Source organism: Cyanistes caeruleus, chromosome 19, assembly GCF_971803275.1.
Source record: "Cyanistes caeruleus chromosome 19, bCyaCae1.hap1.1, whole genome shotgun sequence".
Taxonomy (NCBI): domain Eukaryota; kingdom Metazoa; phylum Chordata; class Aves; order Passeriformes; family Paridae; genus Cyanistes; species Cyanistes caeruleus.
In genome coordinates, this window is record NC_141719.1 from 1,850,476 (window position 1) to 1,868,891 (window position 18,416).

Consider the following 18,416-nt stretch of genomic DNA (forward strand, 5'->3'; position numbering starts at 1 on the left):
CAGCCTCTCCTTCCCCAGCCTGTCCAGCATCCAGCACTGCCCCTCCCCAGCACAGCCCGGCATTTGTCTTTGTTAAACTTCACCTGCTTGCTGGAATCAACCAAGCCCCACCCGGGCCTTGGTGAGCAAGCATGGAAAGGGGGGAGCAAGCCTGAACCTCACCCATGCTGCACTGCTGCCAGGCAGAAAGTGACAAACCAGGCATGTCCTCAAGAGCATCTCCAGTGTCCTGCAAGGACGTACCACCATGTATCACGACAGCCCAACTTGATGAACTTCAAATTTACAGGCAGGGAGAGATGGAGCATGACTTGTACTGTGTACAGCCTTGCAGTGGATGTGTTGGCAGCAGTGCTTGATGGGAGATGTGCTCTGAGGCTCAAAAGTGTGTCTAAGCTTTGTAAATACAATCAGTTCAGCCTAAACGAGGGAACAATGTGGAATGTTTTGAGGCCAAATTTCACTCCAGAAAAAAAACCCCAAAAAACCAGGGCTGAGCCAGTGGTGCTTGAGTGTGTTGTGAAGGCTGTGTCTGCAGGGTCACAGCGTGACCTCCTGGCTCAGACAGAAGGACCCCGGCACACTCGCTGCAAATTAAAATGTTGCATATGCTGTGAGTGTAAGAAGAGATTGTACACAGAGCCTGCAAGAAGCCTTCCTGAAGGACTTTCGCCTCGGCTGGTGGTCTTGCAGCTTCGACACTGGATGTCTGGCTCACGCTCTCTATTTTTGAAAAACATTAATAATCATAATCCATATAAAACTGTCATATTGGTTCAACATGTACGTCACCAAAGCCCTGACTAATTTATCAAAGATTTAGTGTTCGGTTGAACAAAGTCTCATTTTTGTAAGCAGATGCAGTTTGCTGGATTGTCCTGTCATCACCCTCTGTTCCCACTGGAAAGATGCATCGTATCAGCAACTTCAAGAAGTTAAAAAAATGTTCATTTTAGAACAGCAATGTAAACACTTATTGAACGTTCCACACTAGTCGTGAATTAAATAAAGAGTTTGGGGGCTCATGCTGCTCGTATCGAAGTGGGTCTGCAGCCCCACAGTGGGTGGATCATCACAGCAGGGATGGGGCATTGCAAAGGAGACCTGGAGCTGCTCAAGGGAGCTGAAATGTGAAAGCAGACGTGGCAGATGGAATTGTGTGCTCAAAGACGCAGCTCAGCACAGGCCTGGCCTGCCTGGGTGCCCACAGGGCTGTTTGCAGCAGGCCAGGCTTGGCAGGAACAATTTCATCAGGAGATGAGGAAAGGCCATGGTGGTGAGTGAGGATGGTGATGGGGAGCACACAGCCAGTCCCAGTGAGGCACTGGGCACAGCTTTGTGGTCTCTGCAGAGGGATAAAGTGACACAGACACCCCCAGGACCTCCTTCCCAGCCAGCCCATGGGCACCCTGTGTGAAATGTGCCAGTGCAAGGCAGGACAGACAGACACAGGCTCTGAGCTGCAGCTGGTGGGACAGGAAAAGCTGGGGCAGGTGGGGCTGGAGTGAGGTGGATGAGAAAGCAGATGACAAAATCCCTGCTGGTGCAGGGTGGGGAGAGGAGTGTGAGGATCTGGCTCACACAGTGTGGAGGAGATGGTATCATGTGCAATGCACTGTTCCTACTTCCTTATACAGTAAATTGGTAACTTTTTTGTATTAAATCAGATTTTATCACTGAATCAATCTTACACTTTTCTATTCTTGTTCTCTACAAATGACCTTTTTTAGCTTTCCTCAGCTCTTTCCTGATGGGACTCATTAGGAGCTGGTGCTGATTCTTAGAGGCATTCACTTTCACTCAGCATCTGGAGATTTTTCAGACAATGTTCTGTTGAGATGGTCCTGCAGCTTTCCTCTGATGCGCTCAGCCCCTCCTGGGCCATCTGCCTGCATCCCACAAACATGTTTGGTGTAAGCTGAATCCTTTCCATCATCTTTCTGGTTAGATGGGAGTGTCATCTGCCTAAAGATCTATAGAAGCACAACCTGAATTTGCAGAACCTTTTAAGAATTTTTGTGATGTGTTTTGACCACAAGCCTCTCGTAAACCTTGGAGTAGAATGATGTGGTAAAAAAACAACTCCTCTGCCCTTCTAAAACTCCTGGCATTTTGTACCTAACGTGGTTGAATTCTTCATAAAGCCTTTAGCCCTGGTGAGTGCTAATCATAAGTTTGATGTCAGAGGACAGGTTTTGCACATGTATTTTACTTTGCAGGGTGTTTGTACACTTCCTGGTGTAAAAGCTGACTGATGTTTGCTCTTTTCATTTGCTGTCTGTATCATATAATTAGCAGCCTCCTCTGGGTTGTGTGGAATTATTCCTGTCATTTATTCCAATTTTCTCAGCAAACCAGTTATATAAAGCAAGACTGTTCTGATTCATGGATCTCTAACAGTTCAAGAGCTCTCTCGTGGGGGTTCCCCAAGGCTGTGTGTTTTGAAGACAGACTTTGTGCAAATATTCTGTGCCCATGGGTGGAAATTCCTTCAAAAAAGCAGTCAGGTGTCCAGCAGACAAGGAGAATCAAGCAGGCAACAGGGAATCCTGGGATTTTCCTGTGCAAACTGCCAGTAATCAGCTGTTTGTGGTCTGATCGCTTCACAAATGCCTGCCTTCATTCACTGCTTCCCAGATTGCTTTGGGAATTTGTCCTCACCTGCTCCTCTTCTCTTCCAGAGGTCACTTTGGGGTCTGCTCCTCTCCCATCCAAAGTGGAGCAGCCAGAATCCGGGCCAGTCTCTCCAGGCACGGTGATGAATGGTGTGATCAAACAGGATCGCTCGGACCACAAAAGCTCACCAGCTGGCAATGAGGAGGAAAAGGCACCCAAGGAAAAATCTGCCACTGAAGTGAGGGATGGCACCAAGCTCCAGCCCCCGCCCTTCGCGGAGCGCAAGAACGGTGAGTTCCTCACCTGGTGGTGGCAAGAGATGGGAATGGAGATGGGAGCCATGAAATGGGATCCATGAGATGGGATCCATGAGATGGGATCTATGAGATGGGATCCATGGGATGGGATCCATGAGATGGGATCTATGAGATGGGATCCATGGGATGGGATCCATGAGATGGGATCCATGGGATGGGACCCATGAGATGGGAATGGAGATGGGACCCATGGGATGGGATCCATGAGATGGGATCCATGAGATGGGATCCATGAGATGGGATCTATGAGATGGGATCCATGGGATGGGATCCATAGGATGGGACCCATGAGATGGGAATGGAGATGGGATCCATGATATGGGATCCATAAGATGGGATCCATGGAATGGGATCCATGAGATAAGACCCATGAGATGGGATCCATGGGATGGGATCCATGAGATGGGATCCATGGAATGGGATCCATGAGATGGAATCCATAAGATGGGATCCATGAGATGGGCTCTATGAAATGGGACCCATGAGATGGGACCCATGAGATGGGACCCATGAGATGGAATCCATAAGATGGGATCCATGAGATGGGATATATGAGATGGGATCCATGAGATGGGATCCATGGGATGGGATCCATGGGATGGGATCCATGAGATGGGATCCATGGGATGGGATCCACGCTGCTGTAGCATCTCCTGAGTGATCTGGTGTTTTGGTTCACTGCTGTTTTTATGTGTGGTGTTTTGGAGGGTGTTTGCTGTCAAGCATCTTGCCATGAGATGGCCTGATTTTCAGATTTAATGGAATTTAATGGAAAACTGATCTCAGTATTTCTGGGACAGACTTAAATGCTGTTGTCAACCCTGAGGCATTTGGTAATGTGCCAAAGTGTTTGGTATGATTTTGGCTGAAATGTGGAATTTCAATCTCTTAGGAAGTGACTTGTGTTCTGATCACAGTAGCAGAATGTCTGGGGAATTAGGGTGATGTGAAGTTGATCAGTGGAGAAGAAATGGGAAGGGTATTTCATTTGGGAAGGGTATTTGTTTTGCCAAGGCCCCAATAGACTGCTCTGCTCTCACCGAGTACTGGGTGCTCCAGACTTTCACCAAAATTGCTTCAGATTTGTGTAATAGAGAGCAGAATTCGTCCCAGGCCTGTGCAAGAGTCATTTGTGGGGTCATGGGCACAACAACTACTCTTGCTGGTAGACACTGCTCTGAGTTTCAGTGGAGATCTGTTGGTAGAATGCTGATGGACAGAAAAACCCCACAACTGAGCCTGTGTAAAGCATGATTAAGCTGAGGAGTTGTTTGCCATTTCTTTCAGGCAACTGTGTAATATATGAAATGAAGAAAATTCCTTTTGTGCACTCTAAGGCTTTCAACATTAAGTCCTCAAAACATCATGCAATGTGAAAGTGCAGCCCAAAGGCACTGTTTTTGCTTTGTGTCTTTGATTGTTTGCATTATTGTACAGGACCCAATTTTTCTCAATCACTATAAATCAGAAATAATCCAAATGATGTCATCATGGCAATGTACTGGTGTCAGGCTGGAGTAAAACAACCAAGAGTCAGACTCAGACACACCAGAGGACTCCTCTTTCCTACAACTCCAGATATCAAAGTGTACCTAAGATAATACGGCAACAACAGGACTTGTAAAGGGACAAACTGCTCAGTGATGTAAAAGAAAACCACATTTTCTCCGTAGCTTTCACATCTTCATTTTTCTATCCATTTTCCACACTTTTTTCTTATGAGAAGGGAAAGAAAGAAACATCTCCAGGTGCCCACAGGCTCCCAGCACAACCTGCAGATGTGCAGGTAGCAACTGCCCTAAGCCCTTTAGCAGTGCCAGTATCTGCCTGGCAGCTGGCCCCGTCTCAGGGGTTCGTGTCCCCCGGGGCTGGTGGCCCACCAGGACATGGCTGCACCCCTGCAGCCCCTCCACACTGGGCTGTTTGCCCTCTCTAAGCGAGAAGAGCCCCCCACAGTCTGGGCACCCCTCCAGCCCTTTGCTCTGCTCCGCTTCCCTTTCTTTAGAGCGTTGAGACAGCGCAGGGGATCGGCTCTTCCTGCCATCCCCACTTGGGAACAGCAGGCTCCCTTCATCTCACATCATCTCAGGAGCTGGCAGGCCTGCCAAGTGTCACAAGCGTCATGTGGCACCTGGGCCTGCCTTTGATGTCACATTCCATGGTGTGACAGCTCCCACAGGACTGCTGGAGCAGCTCCATGAGCTGGGCATGAAGTGGGGACATCCCCCAGCCCCCCAGGCTGCCCTCCTCAGAGCCCAAAATCAGATTTGTCCCTGATGAGGACACAGCCCTCCAGTCCCCCTCAGTGCCATTTGTGGGGGTGCCACAACAAGGACCTGCTACCCCATCCCTCGTGAGGGGGCCATCTGGGAGTGACTTGGGGAAAAAACACGGCATCAGTGTCCCCTCACCCTCCTGAAGGGCACCCCCGTGGATGTGCTCAGCACTCCCACCTTCATCCCACGCTCAGAGGGGACAGCAGGGACCCTCCCACCCCCAAGATGGTGCCACTGAAGGACACAATGCCTGGGAATGAGTTGGGTAAAGTGGAAGAAGATTCCATCTGTTGTCTGTAAGAATCTTCCAGGAAATGTAAGGAGAAACAATTGTGAGGTGTGTCACCCCCCCACACCTCCTTCTGCCCTGTTGCATCCCATCTCCAGAGGGAACAAGTGTGCAAACCTCAGCCAGGCAGGATCTTCCCTTGTTCCATGCTCTTTCCACCCTGGGCTGGTGCTCAGTGGGCATTAGACACCCGTGTGTCAAGGGCACAGCTCCTCAGTGAGGACCAGCTCCTGCCCAAGCCTGAACTTTCAAACTGCCCTCTTTATTTGACTTAACTTTGATTTAATAAAAACAGTCTAGCTAGAATATTTTTAAATAGGAAAATAGCCTTTTTAACTCTAGTATTATTCAAAAATGGCTGAGGGGATTTCATTTAAATTTGTAAAAATAAATCACCTTTGAGCGAGCAGAAAGCCCATTTGGCAGGGCCTACAAAATCCCAGGACTATGTGCATAAGTCCTGGAAAATGGGGACTGTTACCTCTGCAACAAGCAGGAATTCTGACCCCTGCCTGCCCAGTGTAACCCCTGTCCTGCCCTGGGATGGAGCACTGCCAGGCTGCCCTCTTTCCATGACTTCCAATCCCACAGAGCTTTGATGCCCAATGACATTGTCTCCTCCTAAATTCTGGTCCACACTGAGCCAGGCAGAGCTGTGACCTGCTGTCTCAGGAGAGCCTCAGGAGAGGCAGATGTGGCTCTGGGTCTGGGTCTTCCTGAAGTCCCAGTGATGCTGAGTTTGGAGGTGAGGTCTAGGCCCTGTTGTGCATGACCTTGTGTGGGTGCTGGATCTGTGGGCTCCTGCCAGCTCCTGGCCCTTGGAGCTCAGCATGGTGACTCCACCACTCCATCCCTGACCCAATGCTCACCCCATGCCATCTCCCCATGCAGGGACACTCCTGAGGCACGTGGCACCCCTCAGGTGAGGACACACCGTGTCCTGCCCACACCTCTGCTGATCCCTGGGCTGACTGGGTTGCACACAAAGGCAGACAGAAAAATAAGGCAATTCTTTATGCAATGGGCACACCAGGCCCTGCAGGGCACCAAGTTTCCCAGCTGCCACCTCCCTGGCGTTCTGGAGCCTTCAGTCTGGGAACCACAAGGGAACCACAGTGTCTGCAGTTGTGCAGGTGCCAAAGGTCTCACTCCGTGATCCAGAGGTGTCTCGTACATGCATCCTTCACAGACCCACTCACCCACAGGCTCAGTGCTCCCTGCATTTGGGGGTCTCAGATCCATGAGCTGCTTTTCCCTCCCAGATCCATCTGAAACCCTCTCAGATGCTGACACCAGGGCCTGTGCTTACACTCTGAAGCAGCAGCAATGCTCCTAGGATAATTTCTTCAGCTGGTAGCAGCTGTCATCTCGTACAGCTCACCCCAACTAATCCCACTCCATCCCATCTCACCCCATCCCATGCCATTGTGCTGTTCCTCACCTGTGTCAGTGGGAACAGCAGTAGAACATTTGATTTGTCTTGCATCAAGACTGTGTTTACCTTGGCCGCTCCCTGTGTGACTGATGATGATTTCCCTGCACAGTGGGAAGGCAGTGAGGGTGCAGGCTCTGTGGGTGACCTTGGCCACGTGTCCCTCCCTGTGTCAATTTGGCCAGGTGAATTTCAGAAATAATTTTATGATAACATTTGCAAACTCAAGGAAAGGGGCCAGAGGTCATGCAGGGGCTCTATAGAGCAGCTCCTCCAGAAATGTCTCAGTGGATGTGCTCAGAATGAAAGGTGACGTGTCCTTTGGTACAGCCCAGAGACAGAAAATTCCCTTGTTCCCTGTCCCAGGACTCTGAGACTGATGGATTTCACTCATGGAACTTTCAAAGTTGAGACACCCTGTCTAATGTGATGAGCTTTCTCTACCTCAGAAACTGCTCAGGATGAGCTCAGCCCACTCTGGAGGGCTCCATTTCTCTACAGTGATTTTCATTTTTAAACGTCCAGCTCTGACCCAGGCAACCTTGAGAAAAGGGATTGATTTCACCCATTTGCCTCCACCCACGTGCCTCCAAGTCTGGTGTCAGCTCTGGCTGCAGGTGAAGGCTCTGGTTCCCAGGCTGGCTGCTGCAGGTAGGAGACATGGAGGGCTCCCCTGTGCCAACACTACTCCAGGAGTGGGTTTGCAAACTGCTCATAATGTTTCCACGTAGGTTTCCCATTGCTGATTTTGGAGAATAATGTAGTTAAACTCTTCTGTTTATTTGTGTAGTGAAGCAGACCTTCTGACCACCAGCCCCTTTAGCCCACTGCAACAAAGGGGAGGATTTTCCAGTGCCCATCTGGTTTGTGTTTAATGTAATGTGCAGAAAGGTTGCACATTTTCAGGGCCTGTGTTCATAAGCAGTAGATTGTACAACAGTTTATTACACAAATGGAGCTTTATATTGCTGGGCTTTGTTGAGCTGCCAGTTGGGATAAAAAAATAGTAACGTGCTTCGTAGACCCTATCAAGGAAAATTAGAAAGCATTAAATTCTGCTCAGACTATCCATCACTGGTAATCAAATCCAGAGAGGCTGGTGGGAGGTCAAGACTTTCTTGTTCTTGGTGTTTCTGAATCAATAACTACTATGAAAGACATGTAAGTGAAACCAAAAGAAGAGAGAGGTGTCTGACCTAGAAGTCAATACAAGATCACAGTGCAGAGGCCAGAAGAGACCAGATACCTCCAGGTTTTGAGGAGAAAACCCCAGTCTCAACTCAGTTCTTGTGGTGAGCATGTGTTTTAGTTTAATTCTATATTGGAATGGTTATTAAATTACTATCTAGTCCCAGGAAAAATCTAGTCTTTCTTCCACATAGCCAGGTAAGAGGTGTATCTACAGGAAGATTTTTCAAATTGCCTTTGGATCCAAATCAAATAAATATTGCAAACCCTGTATTGAACCCAGGTGATATCTAATCCACAGTGAAACATCAGCCTGCAGCCTCGGACTGCTCAGCCCAGCTTTAATGCCACTTAAATCAGAATGTAAGAGCTAAAGGAATTCCAGGAATCCAATGATATAAACTGTATTTTTAGAGCTGTGAGTGACTTGTGAGAGTGAAACAGTGCAGTGACTAAAGATAGCCCAAGCCAGGTTTTCCATGATTTATCACAGGAACGCTCACAGTAAGTTAAAGTCACTGAATGTTGTGATAGCAGCACCTACATGCTGGCATGTTTTCAGGACAAGTCATTCATAACATATTTGCCACAGAGGAAAATTTCCATAACTGAGCTCTAAGTTGTGTCTCACTTGCACAAGCACCATACACATCACTTTCCTATTAAGACACTGAGAGGTCTATTTGTTTCCTAGGATCAATTTTTTCTTTAAGCCAGCTGGAGCAAAGACTTGCCTGCATGTCTCAAGGCTCTCCCAAGCTTTCAGTCTGGCTGAGCAATCAAAGCAGTGGTGACAGAGGACAAAGACTCTCCCTTGGGCTCAGTTGTGGCCCCACTCTGTTCCCTGTTGGCCATCTGGAGTTTAGCTATCATTTAATAGCAATTCACTGTCTGACCCATCATTCCTCCTCGGGGATCTGTGCTCCTTTGAGCACCAAGAGGTTGGGTCTTTGCTGAGCAAAATGTCTACAGGGGTTATTTTAAGGATGAAGTCATGGCAAACATTTCCTGACACCTCATGATCGGCGTTGCTCTTGGCTCCTGGCCCTTGCTAGCTGCAGTTTGCAGGATAAAGGAACTGCCTTGCCAAGGGGGGCTACACTGCAGAACTGTTTTCTCCCAGTTTCTGACACACCAGGATGCATTCAGACAGAAATGACAGAGAACCTGCAGAGAACTCCTCTCATGGACAGATTGGCCCTTGCCTCCTGCAGCCACCTCCTGAGTAGCCTGACAGTCACCTGAAATCTCATTTTCATGGAATCACAGAACGCTTTGGGTTGGAAGAGACCTTAAAACTCATCTAGTCCCACCTCCTGCCATGGCAGGGACACCTTCCACTATCCCAGGCTGCTCCAAGTCCTGTCCAACCTGGCCTTGGGCACTTCCAGGGATGGAGCAGCCACAGTTTCTCTGGGAAACCTGTGCCAGGGCCTGACCACTCTCACAGGGAGGAATTTTCTCATGTGTCAAGTCCCAGGTTCAGCTTCCAGCACAGAATCCCACTGGCTGTGTGGAGCCCTGCCCACACTCCCCAGGCAGGGTTACATTCTCTACTGGATGGGGACATCACCTGCAGGGTGAGGAAGGGTGAGTATGGAGGGTGGGAAACTTGAGTCAGGTCCTCCCTCTCCATCTCTTGATCAGTTCTGCTCACTCCTGTGGTGTCCCTGCCCAGCTGCCAGGTCTCTACTCAAAACCAAGGCTGTGCCCAGCTCTGTGTAACCACCTCCCATGGAGGGACATGTGTGAGTCACTCCCATTCCATCTTCAGGTATGTTTTGAGATTCATCTAAAACTAGTTTCCATCTCATTATGAGCCTAAGCTGTGGTTTAGTGTCCTCTTTCAGAAGTCAGATAGAGACAGGGCTAATTGTTTGTCATGATCCTTCTGTTGCTCCATCTCCATGTGCTTTAGAGCAGGTCCTACCACACTTCCACGAGTGACCCCATCCTGGTGCCTACTGCAGCCTGGGCATGGCAAAATGAGCAGCACAAATTGTCTGCTGTGGGTTTGTTCTTGGGCTGGGGCTGAGCCCCAGAGCTCCAGACCATTGCTCAGCACCCAGCAGGACTGAACCCCCAGGCTGGGTCTCCTCACCTCACTGCCCATCCAGCCTCAGCTCTCCTTAGCCAGGCTTGTCCTTCCCTTCCTAACCATGCCTGTGGTTAAATAGAGTGTGTCAGTGATTATAGGATTTCCTCTCCCTGCTGCACTGGGGAAAGAGTGCTCATAGCTCCGTGCACAGTCTGAGTTTTTCTTTCATCTTGTTTATATTTGTGGTTATTTCTGTGTTGCTCCAATGATTTGCACATTCTTGAGGTCCTTGCTCAGAGCACCTGAGGTCAGGTTGTGCTCAGCACCTCCCTCTCTTCTGCAGCTGATTTTGAGAGGTAGCTAGTGAAGGGTAAAGTTCAACCCAGGCCACAGTTCTTAATTCATGATTGAGCCTGGTGAACGGCATGTGAATGATATCAGGACATGTGAAACTTGGGGCTGAAGCTGTGATCTGTGGTATGAAACCTGATAGCCCTGAACTGATAAAAACAAAACCTCCTCTTGCAAGAATAACACCATTTTATCTCTGTGAGTGTTTAACCTGCAGGACTTGGGAGCACGTTAGGCTCATTGGCATCAAAAAATCAGGAGGATTCTAGAAATAAATTTCTTCTGGATGTTAAAGGGAATATTCACCACATCACAGTGAGGAAGCACACATGTATCCAAGGAGATATTCCAACAGGGAAAGACACCTATTGCAGGAACTCCCTAGGTAAAATAGCCTAATTGAAAAATGGACTGTGAAACTTAAATCGTTCTTCAGGCTAATTTTCCTCTTAGGCCAGTTTATCTGGGGACTTTTTGCGATCTCCAGCACTTCAAGTCTTCCAGGAGGGTTGCACTTGTTCCTGCAAAAGATGCTTTCTTATATAAAAAAAAATTGCACCTTTATGCAGAAACATCTAGAAAAGTTTCCCTGGCCCATGGTTCATGCTCAGCTGTCTTGGTGCTCACAGGTGGTGAGCAGCAAGCCCGGAGGGGTCACAGAAATCGGTCTCAGAAGACCCAAAGTACTCGAGGTTTCATTGCAGTCCAGTGCCAAGGCAGCCTTGCAGGTTACACCCAGTGCCTCACTGCTGACACTGAGAGCCTTGAAACTTCTGCTTTGGTAGCGTTAGAAGAGGGGAAGAGGTGATGATTTGACACAGAATTTAGCTGGGTATCTCCAAGCTGTAAAGATTAGGAGCACTGAAGAGATGATCATAAATGGAGCCTTCTGTTCTTGAACAGAACGAATCTATGAACAGACTGGAACACAAGATGTTTCCAGTTAATGCACCATCTGTGTTAGATCTTCCCATTCACAAAGAGGAAACATATTTTCACTCTGAATGACTTTTTAAATTGGGAGACAACGAGGAGAGCAAGCACGTAAGACGTATGTGCGTGTCTGTGTGCGCAAATGTTTGTGAGTGGGGACGCCCGCAGGCACGGCCCCAAGCTGCCCGAGCTCTGCACCCCTGGCACAGCAACCACGTGGCACCACATGAATCCTCAAGACATTCTCCAAGCTCTTCTTCTCAGTAACTTTGTGAAGTTGCCATGAGAAGAGGCAGCCCGGGGTGAAGCGCCTGGGGAGCGCCGCTGCTGTGGGAAGGGAGAGTGGGGTCAGAGCAGGGGCTCCCTTTGGGGCCAGGGTCGGGTTCTGGGTGTGGAGCTTACTCAGGCAGCTGGGAGGGCACTGCCACAGGGTTCCAGGCTCCTCGAGGAACAATGTCCACCCTCCATGGTGAGCCAAGAACTGGGGAACTGGGGCTCCACCTTGCTGCAGAGGGGACCAGTGGCTCATGTGGTGGTTGACTCACTGGCAAAACCCAGAGGAGTTTCAGCAGTCAGGGTGGGATTCTGACTGCTCTGGGGCTGGGAGGGGACAGTGCAGGACCCCATGGTCCACACCACTGCTTGCTCACACACTTGTGTGCTGCCAGTGCAGCCAGAGCCACTGACCTCATGGTGAGAGGGAGAACCGGAGAGATGAGCCTGTGCCCAGGGCTAACCAGCAGCCAGGAACACCTCTGTGGGAGACCTGCTGGTTATGTGGAGCTGCCTGGGGCTGCTTCCTCCCTTCTTTTGACATTCCTGTCCCAGCAGCTCCATCCTCCCTCCCCTGGGTGCCCAGTTGCTATGTTGGTGGGACAAGCAAAATCTCCCCAAGGAGAACAGGCTGTGACCGCAGCCCATGTGCTCTGTTCCCAAGTTTGTTGTAGATCCTTCATCCTCAGGGCTGGTTCTGGGCAGGCTAATTGGGGTGGCACTTCCAGGAATCCATTTCCAGACCCACTGCTGCATTGCCTTCTGGTAACATCTGGCACAATGTGTCTGCACAGATGTTTGGTGCTGTGGCTGCTTCCCAGTAGTTTGCTGGAGTGGTATGTGGAGCTCCATGATGAGAAAAGCTGCATCATACTGGGGTTGTGCAAACCAGCTCGTATATTTTAAAATGAGAAGAGAAGAAACTCACAGCTGTGTCTTTATTATATGTGCATTTAGGGCCAAATTGGGCCTGTTTCTGGCGTGGCCATAGAGAGCTCTGCAGGAAGAGGGCTGTTCCTTCAGAGGCTGCTGAGCAGCAGCAAAATCTCTTGAGCTACTGCTGCAACCCTGGGTCTACAAACCCTTTATTTCCCCTGCATTTCATCTCCCAGAAGATACAGGAAACCTCTCATCCTCCTTCCCCCATCCCATTAAGTCCTACTGCCCAGGGTCAGGCAATGCTGGGGGCTGTGAAGAGGGGACATGAGAGATCCATGTGGTTACAGCTTCACTGGCTTTCTCCAGAGCCCTGGGGCTGGGCTACAGCCTGTACTTTCCTTCCTAAATTGCTGAGGCTGGTGCCCCACAAATCCTTCTGCCCCAGCTGTGAGCTCCAGGGAGGGGCTCAGCTCAGTGTGCCCCCCACCCATCATGCCAGCTGGAGATCTCCTGGGCTTTCCAGGTGTGCACACACTTGGGGAGATGCTCATGGAAAGCAGGAGGATAAAAAAACTTGATGAGACAAAAAATGCTGCCCTGAATGAGTGTCCTAAGCACTAGTGGACAGGACAGTGGGCAGGAGCCTTGCACAGGGTGGTGATTCCTGTCAGGCATTAGCAATAGCCAAACACTACATCTTGTGACTGAATCTGCAATTCCACATGGACCAGGCCACTCCAGCAGCTCTGAACACAAAACCAGGCTCTCCCATCTTCTCTCCCTTCGCTGTCTGCATCTTTCTGCTGCTGCAGGGCTGGCTGGGGAGCTTCCAAGCACTTGTTCAACCTTCTGGAGGTCAGCAGCACCTACAGAGCTGCAGGGACTGCTGTCTTCAGGGGTACAGCACACAGTGCTGTGAGCAGGGAACATTAAACACTGATCGGCTCAGGGCACTGAATTCTGGTTTGTTCCTTTTATGGGTGCTTCTCCCAAAACCACAGCCCCACGAGTCTGGCCTGATGCAGGACAATAGATATTGTCTTTGGTGGAACAAAAGACACCTTTGGGTGAGGATGGCTGAACCTACCAGGACGAGAGAGACCATGCAGAAATGTGACACAACCTGAGCAGCACCACTGAGACCAAAGCACAGCTCCCAGCTGCCATGGGGAGGGAAAGAAGGGCTGGGACATAAAGAGCCTGTTAATTATGAGGTGGCATCAGGAGGGCTGTGCACACTGGGCAGTGAAGCTCTGTGTTTGTGAGAGGAGCAGGGAGTCCTGGAGGAGCACAGAGCAGCACTGGAACAGGCGCTGGGCTGTTCCCAACCAGAGGAGCTCTGCCCCAGCAGCAGGAGCACCGGGCTGCCAGCGCTCCTGTCGCCTGCAGCTATGAGCAGCCATGGTTTGCTGCACAGTGACAGGCATGGAGACCAAGGTGGGGTGGATTTGTCACAGTACTGGTGTCCAAATCGCTTACAGGAGAGACTAAAGTGAAGCCAGCGGGGGAAGCACTGCACGTTCTGTACTCAGGACTGCGTTCGCAAACCAGCAGAGCAGTGCTCAGGAGGAGGGTGGCTGCTAGCAAAGATGTTAGGGGCAGAAGAGGAATTGTAACATTAACATAAACATGGCAGGTCCCTTCCTGATGGATGCATGTAGTCCATAAACATCATTGTCACACCGGAGATCTCGCCAGGGATTCCTGAAGATGCTTTCAAGCATGCTGAAGTCTCGTCCTTGGGGTTCTTGGGGTTTCAGAATTATGACCATCTGTTTGCAATTGAGGCCATTTGGAAGCAGAAGAGAGAGCTGCCAAGTGACTCTTTTTGAACGAAGAGTGCCTTCAGTCTCGCCAAGAAGTTCTCTCCAGCAGGTATCAGAATCACAGAAGCACAGAAAAGTTTGGGATGGAAGAAACCTGAAACTCATCTTATCCCAGCCCCCTGCTACAGGCAGGGACACCTTCCACTGTCCCACATTGCTGCAAGCACCATCCAATCTGACCCTGAACAGTCCAAGGGATGGGGCAGCCACAGCTGCTCTGGGCACCCTGTGCCAGGGCCTCTCCACCCTTACAGGGAAAAATTTCTTCCCCATATCCCATCTAACCCACCCTCTGGCAGGGAAGCCATTCCCTGTGTCCTGTCCCTCCAGCCCTTGTCCCCAGTACCTCTCCAGCTCTCCTGGAGCCCCTTCAGGCCCTGCAAGGGCTCTGAGCTCTCCCTGGAGCCTTCTCCAGGTGAACACCCCCAGCTGTCCCAGCCTGGCTCCAGAGCAGAGGGGCTCCAGCCCTTGGAGCATCTCTGTGGGCTCCTCTGGACTTGTATCACTCAAGAGGGAGTTCTGCTTCATCCCTAGCTGAGACAACAAATCTCAATTAGAATGTCTGTGATGGGAGTGACACCAGTGTCACCAAAATGTGACATTTTTCACATTTTGCCCAGCCCTGCAAACATCTCCTGTCTGCTCTCCTGGCACAGTCACTGCTCAAAATAAGAACTTGCAAGAATGAGCATTGAGCTGGCTTACAGAATTTGCAGCTGCAGCCCAGCTAATTGAAGCCTTGGCAGTTTAATTTAATTCTTACTTTGCATGAAGCTGGGCATGATGCTCTATAGGTGTGGTTCAAGTGAGCCAGGCAGGTCAGCTCAGTTTCCTACAGCTCCTGCTGTGTGCTGGAGCTTGGGCATCACCTTGAAAGGGCTCTGCCACCCTGGTGAGCTCTGCACTCCAAGGAAAGGAGAGAAACACGGGCTCTTTCCAGCAGGGAAGGAGATGAGAAGGGAGCAGTGATGCTGAGAAGGTGGGAAATTTTGCCATCCCTTGGATGCTTCCATTGAAGCCACAGAGGAGATGGCACCGAATCTGCCTGTGGAGTGGTTGTCTGAGTGTGGGCTGCATCCCACAGATTGTGTGCTTGGAGGGGATGGCCAGCAGTGGTGCTGTACACCCAAAGATCCCCCGAGGGAGGCTGTCTTCCTTAGCACTGCACCAGGACTTGAAGCTGCCTTTAAATGTCAACCTGCCCTAAAAGCCCCAGGCATTCGCGGACATGTGTGGTGTGAACCTGTTCACTCAGTAGAGATTTGCTCCACTGAAAACGAGCCTGAAAGTTGATAAGAGCCCCTGGTTAGGCCTGAAATAGCCCTTTGCAATGTGGGGCTGGCTGGAGTAGGTATCAGATGAAGAGCAACAGTCACAGCACAGCAGAAAGGAGGCTGAGATCATGCCTGCACTTGGGTCCAGCCACAGGTGCACTGGCTGCTCAGAGGTGTTGCTGTGCTCATGCTGTCACCCACAGCACCCACCAAGTTCTGGTGCTCCCTCTTCCTGAGATGGAACACCAAGGGAAAATGCAGAAAGAGCAGAGAGACACTGGAGGGACAAGTGCTCTGGAAAAGGTGCAGTGGGGCTGTCTGGAGAGTCAGGAAGCAGATTCCCACCTCATGCAGCTGCAGAGAAAGGCCAGGGGGCTTTGTTCACTTACCTGGGTGAAATGCAGAGTTCCTGGAATGAACACAATTCATTCCAATGCCCTCAAAGAGGGAGGAGGAGCTAGATTTCATTTTCAACCTCCACATTCACGGGAAACGCTGCTGGCCCTGGGATTTCGTTCTGTTGGGGTTTTGCTCTGTGCTGCAGATAAGGCTCCTCTTTCTTTGGTCACTTTGTAGGAATGGAAACCATGCCTGGGCCTTCAAGCACATTTTGAAGTCAATCAAAAGTGTCTTAAAGTGTATTTCTCTGCTATAGAACATAAAAATATTATCCTTCTGGCATGCCTCCATGAGAATATTAAAAATAGCTTATTGAGTTACTCCGTGAAAATCGTTAATATAACAAGACTTTTGCGTCTTATTTCATTAATGAAGGAGCTCTAATGCTGGGCTTGAATGTGATACTGCTGTAAATCAATAAAGAATATTTTTGGAAAAACACAATACTATTATTCCGAGATATTTTTGTAGGGTGAAGTTAGAAAGAAACATTTATTGCCGTGACTTTTGTCCAACTCAATAAGCTATTTGCATCTGAAAACTTTAGTGCTAGCTAAATAAAAGTGTGTTCTGTGCATGGGATGGCATTTGCTTTCCTGGTTTGTTCTACTGCTATTTGTCCAGAATCTGTTTGGCAGAGAAAGGCTTGGAGCTAAATCTTGTCCTGACCCCTCCCAGCAAAAGCCCATGGCTTGCTTAGGGAAGAGCCAGAGCAGGACAGGGCTTTTCCTGAGCAGCATCCAGGAGGCAGCAAGTCTGAGATGTGGCCTGGCAGGGAGGCACGGGGTTCTGTCCCATTCCCAGCTGCAATTGTTAACTCCCCCCTGGGGCTGTGGCCATCCCTGATGAGTGCACAGCCCAGGAACCCTGGATGGTCCTGCCTGGGTCAGGGTTGAGGTTCCTCTGCCTCATCCCCTGATCTCCAGCACCGGGAGCCAAAAGGATGTGGAAAACCAGGGTAAGCACCAGTAGCAATTCTCCCACCCAGCTACTGGTCCTTCCTTCAACAAGAGAAAGGCTTTAGATTTAATGGCCTCAACGGGTGTTTCTTACACGGATTTGTCTAATTGCCTTTTGAACTCCTGCTGAAGAGGTGATTTGCTGCTTCCTCTGTGGCCTCCCCAGGGGTGTAAATCACAGCTCTGCTTCAAGAACCAGAGGAACAGGCAGCACTCCTCCCACAGCACCACTGCTGCCTTTGGCAAACAGAGACCCCCCTCATCTTCTCTTGTTTACAAAGGATCCAGTGATGGTCAGTGGTTTGGGGCTGGAAATGAGGTTCTTAAAGTGCCTGAGCTCCTGAGGTGCCTCTTGGTTGCCTCTGCCAGGGTTTCAGGGTCACTTGCCCTTAGCACCTGCACAGGGTGAGGAATGGCTGATGCAGCAGGAGCACAGAGGAGTTAAGAGAAAAGGCTCCTCTTAGTCAAGGAACAGTTCAGCTGCTGAAACTGAGCATGTCTGGGAGCAAATGACACAAACCACCAGAGTGTGTCATGAGCCTGGAACGAGGCATTACACACCCCTCTAAATCCACACAACCACGTGGGTGCTGAGTACAACTGGGGGAAGCCTCTGCTGCCCAAAGCCAAGATCACCTTTCCCTCCCTCATTCTGGCAGCAGTTTGTCCAGCCTGCTCTTAAAAAACCATCTTTGGGTGGAGAAGATTCCCACTCTTTCCCAAACCATTTTCACTCCAGCTCCTTCCTGAAGTGCACATCCATAACTCCTCAATATGGATAGAGAGAATAAAACACTCTATTTCCTTCCATGGTAGTCTTCCTTATATTTAAAATCTCATCAGGGCTCCCCTCAGACAAGTTTTCATTATTCTGTCCCTCAGTCTTCGTGCTTTCCCTTGAATGTCTCATTTTCTACACTTCTGGAGTCTTTTTGTGCTCTGGGTTCTTTTCTGCTGCCTCTCACCTTCCTTGGCTGGCCGAGAGCAGTGAGCAGTGCTGGAGCCAGCCCGTGCTGCCCTGAGCAGGCAGGTGAAGGGATGTGCTTTTCCTGCACTGCACAGCCCCTGCTCCCCCTTCTCACCCTGTCACCATCACCCACAGTCCTGAGCTGCCTCACGATCCTGCTCTGTTGGCAGGGAGCAGCTGCAGAACGTTCTGCTCTGTGCTCTGGATGTTCAATCCCTAATTCTCACTGGGTTTGTTTCTGGAAATGTCCTCACATCATCACTTCTTTAAAACCATTATCTCACTCTAACGCTGCTCTGCTGCTTGCATGTGCCCTCTTCCAACTTCAGCTCCTAGTAAATAAAATTATTTTCTACTCCACTCTGTAGAGGAAACATAGAAGACAAAGGGACACAGTGA

The 18,416-nt window shown here is 49.9% G+C and overlaps 1 protein-coding gene across 4 annotated transcripts in view; it reads left to right on the forward strand.

Moving 5' to 3' along the window:
- Positions 1 to 18,416, forward strand: part of MYOCD (myocardin) — a 216,381-nt gene that overhangs the window by 116,268 nt on the left and 81,697 nt on the right. For 3 of the 4 annotated variants that reach the window (XM_086857363.1, XM_086857365.1, XM_086857366.1), the window contains exon 2: positions 2,682 to 2,906. In XM_086857363.1, coding sequence (XP_086713489.1) covers positions 2,759 to 2,906 — 148 coding nt within the window. In that variant the 5' untranslated portion in view covers positions 2,682 to 2,758. Of the gene's footprint in view, positions 1 to 2,681; positions 2,907 to 18,416 lie in introns of those variants that run through there. The other variant, XM_086857368.1, reaches the window with a different exon arrangement.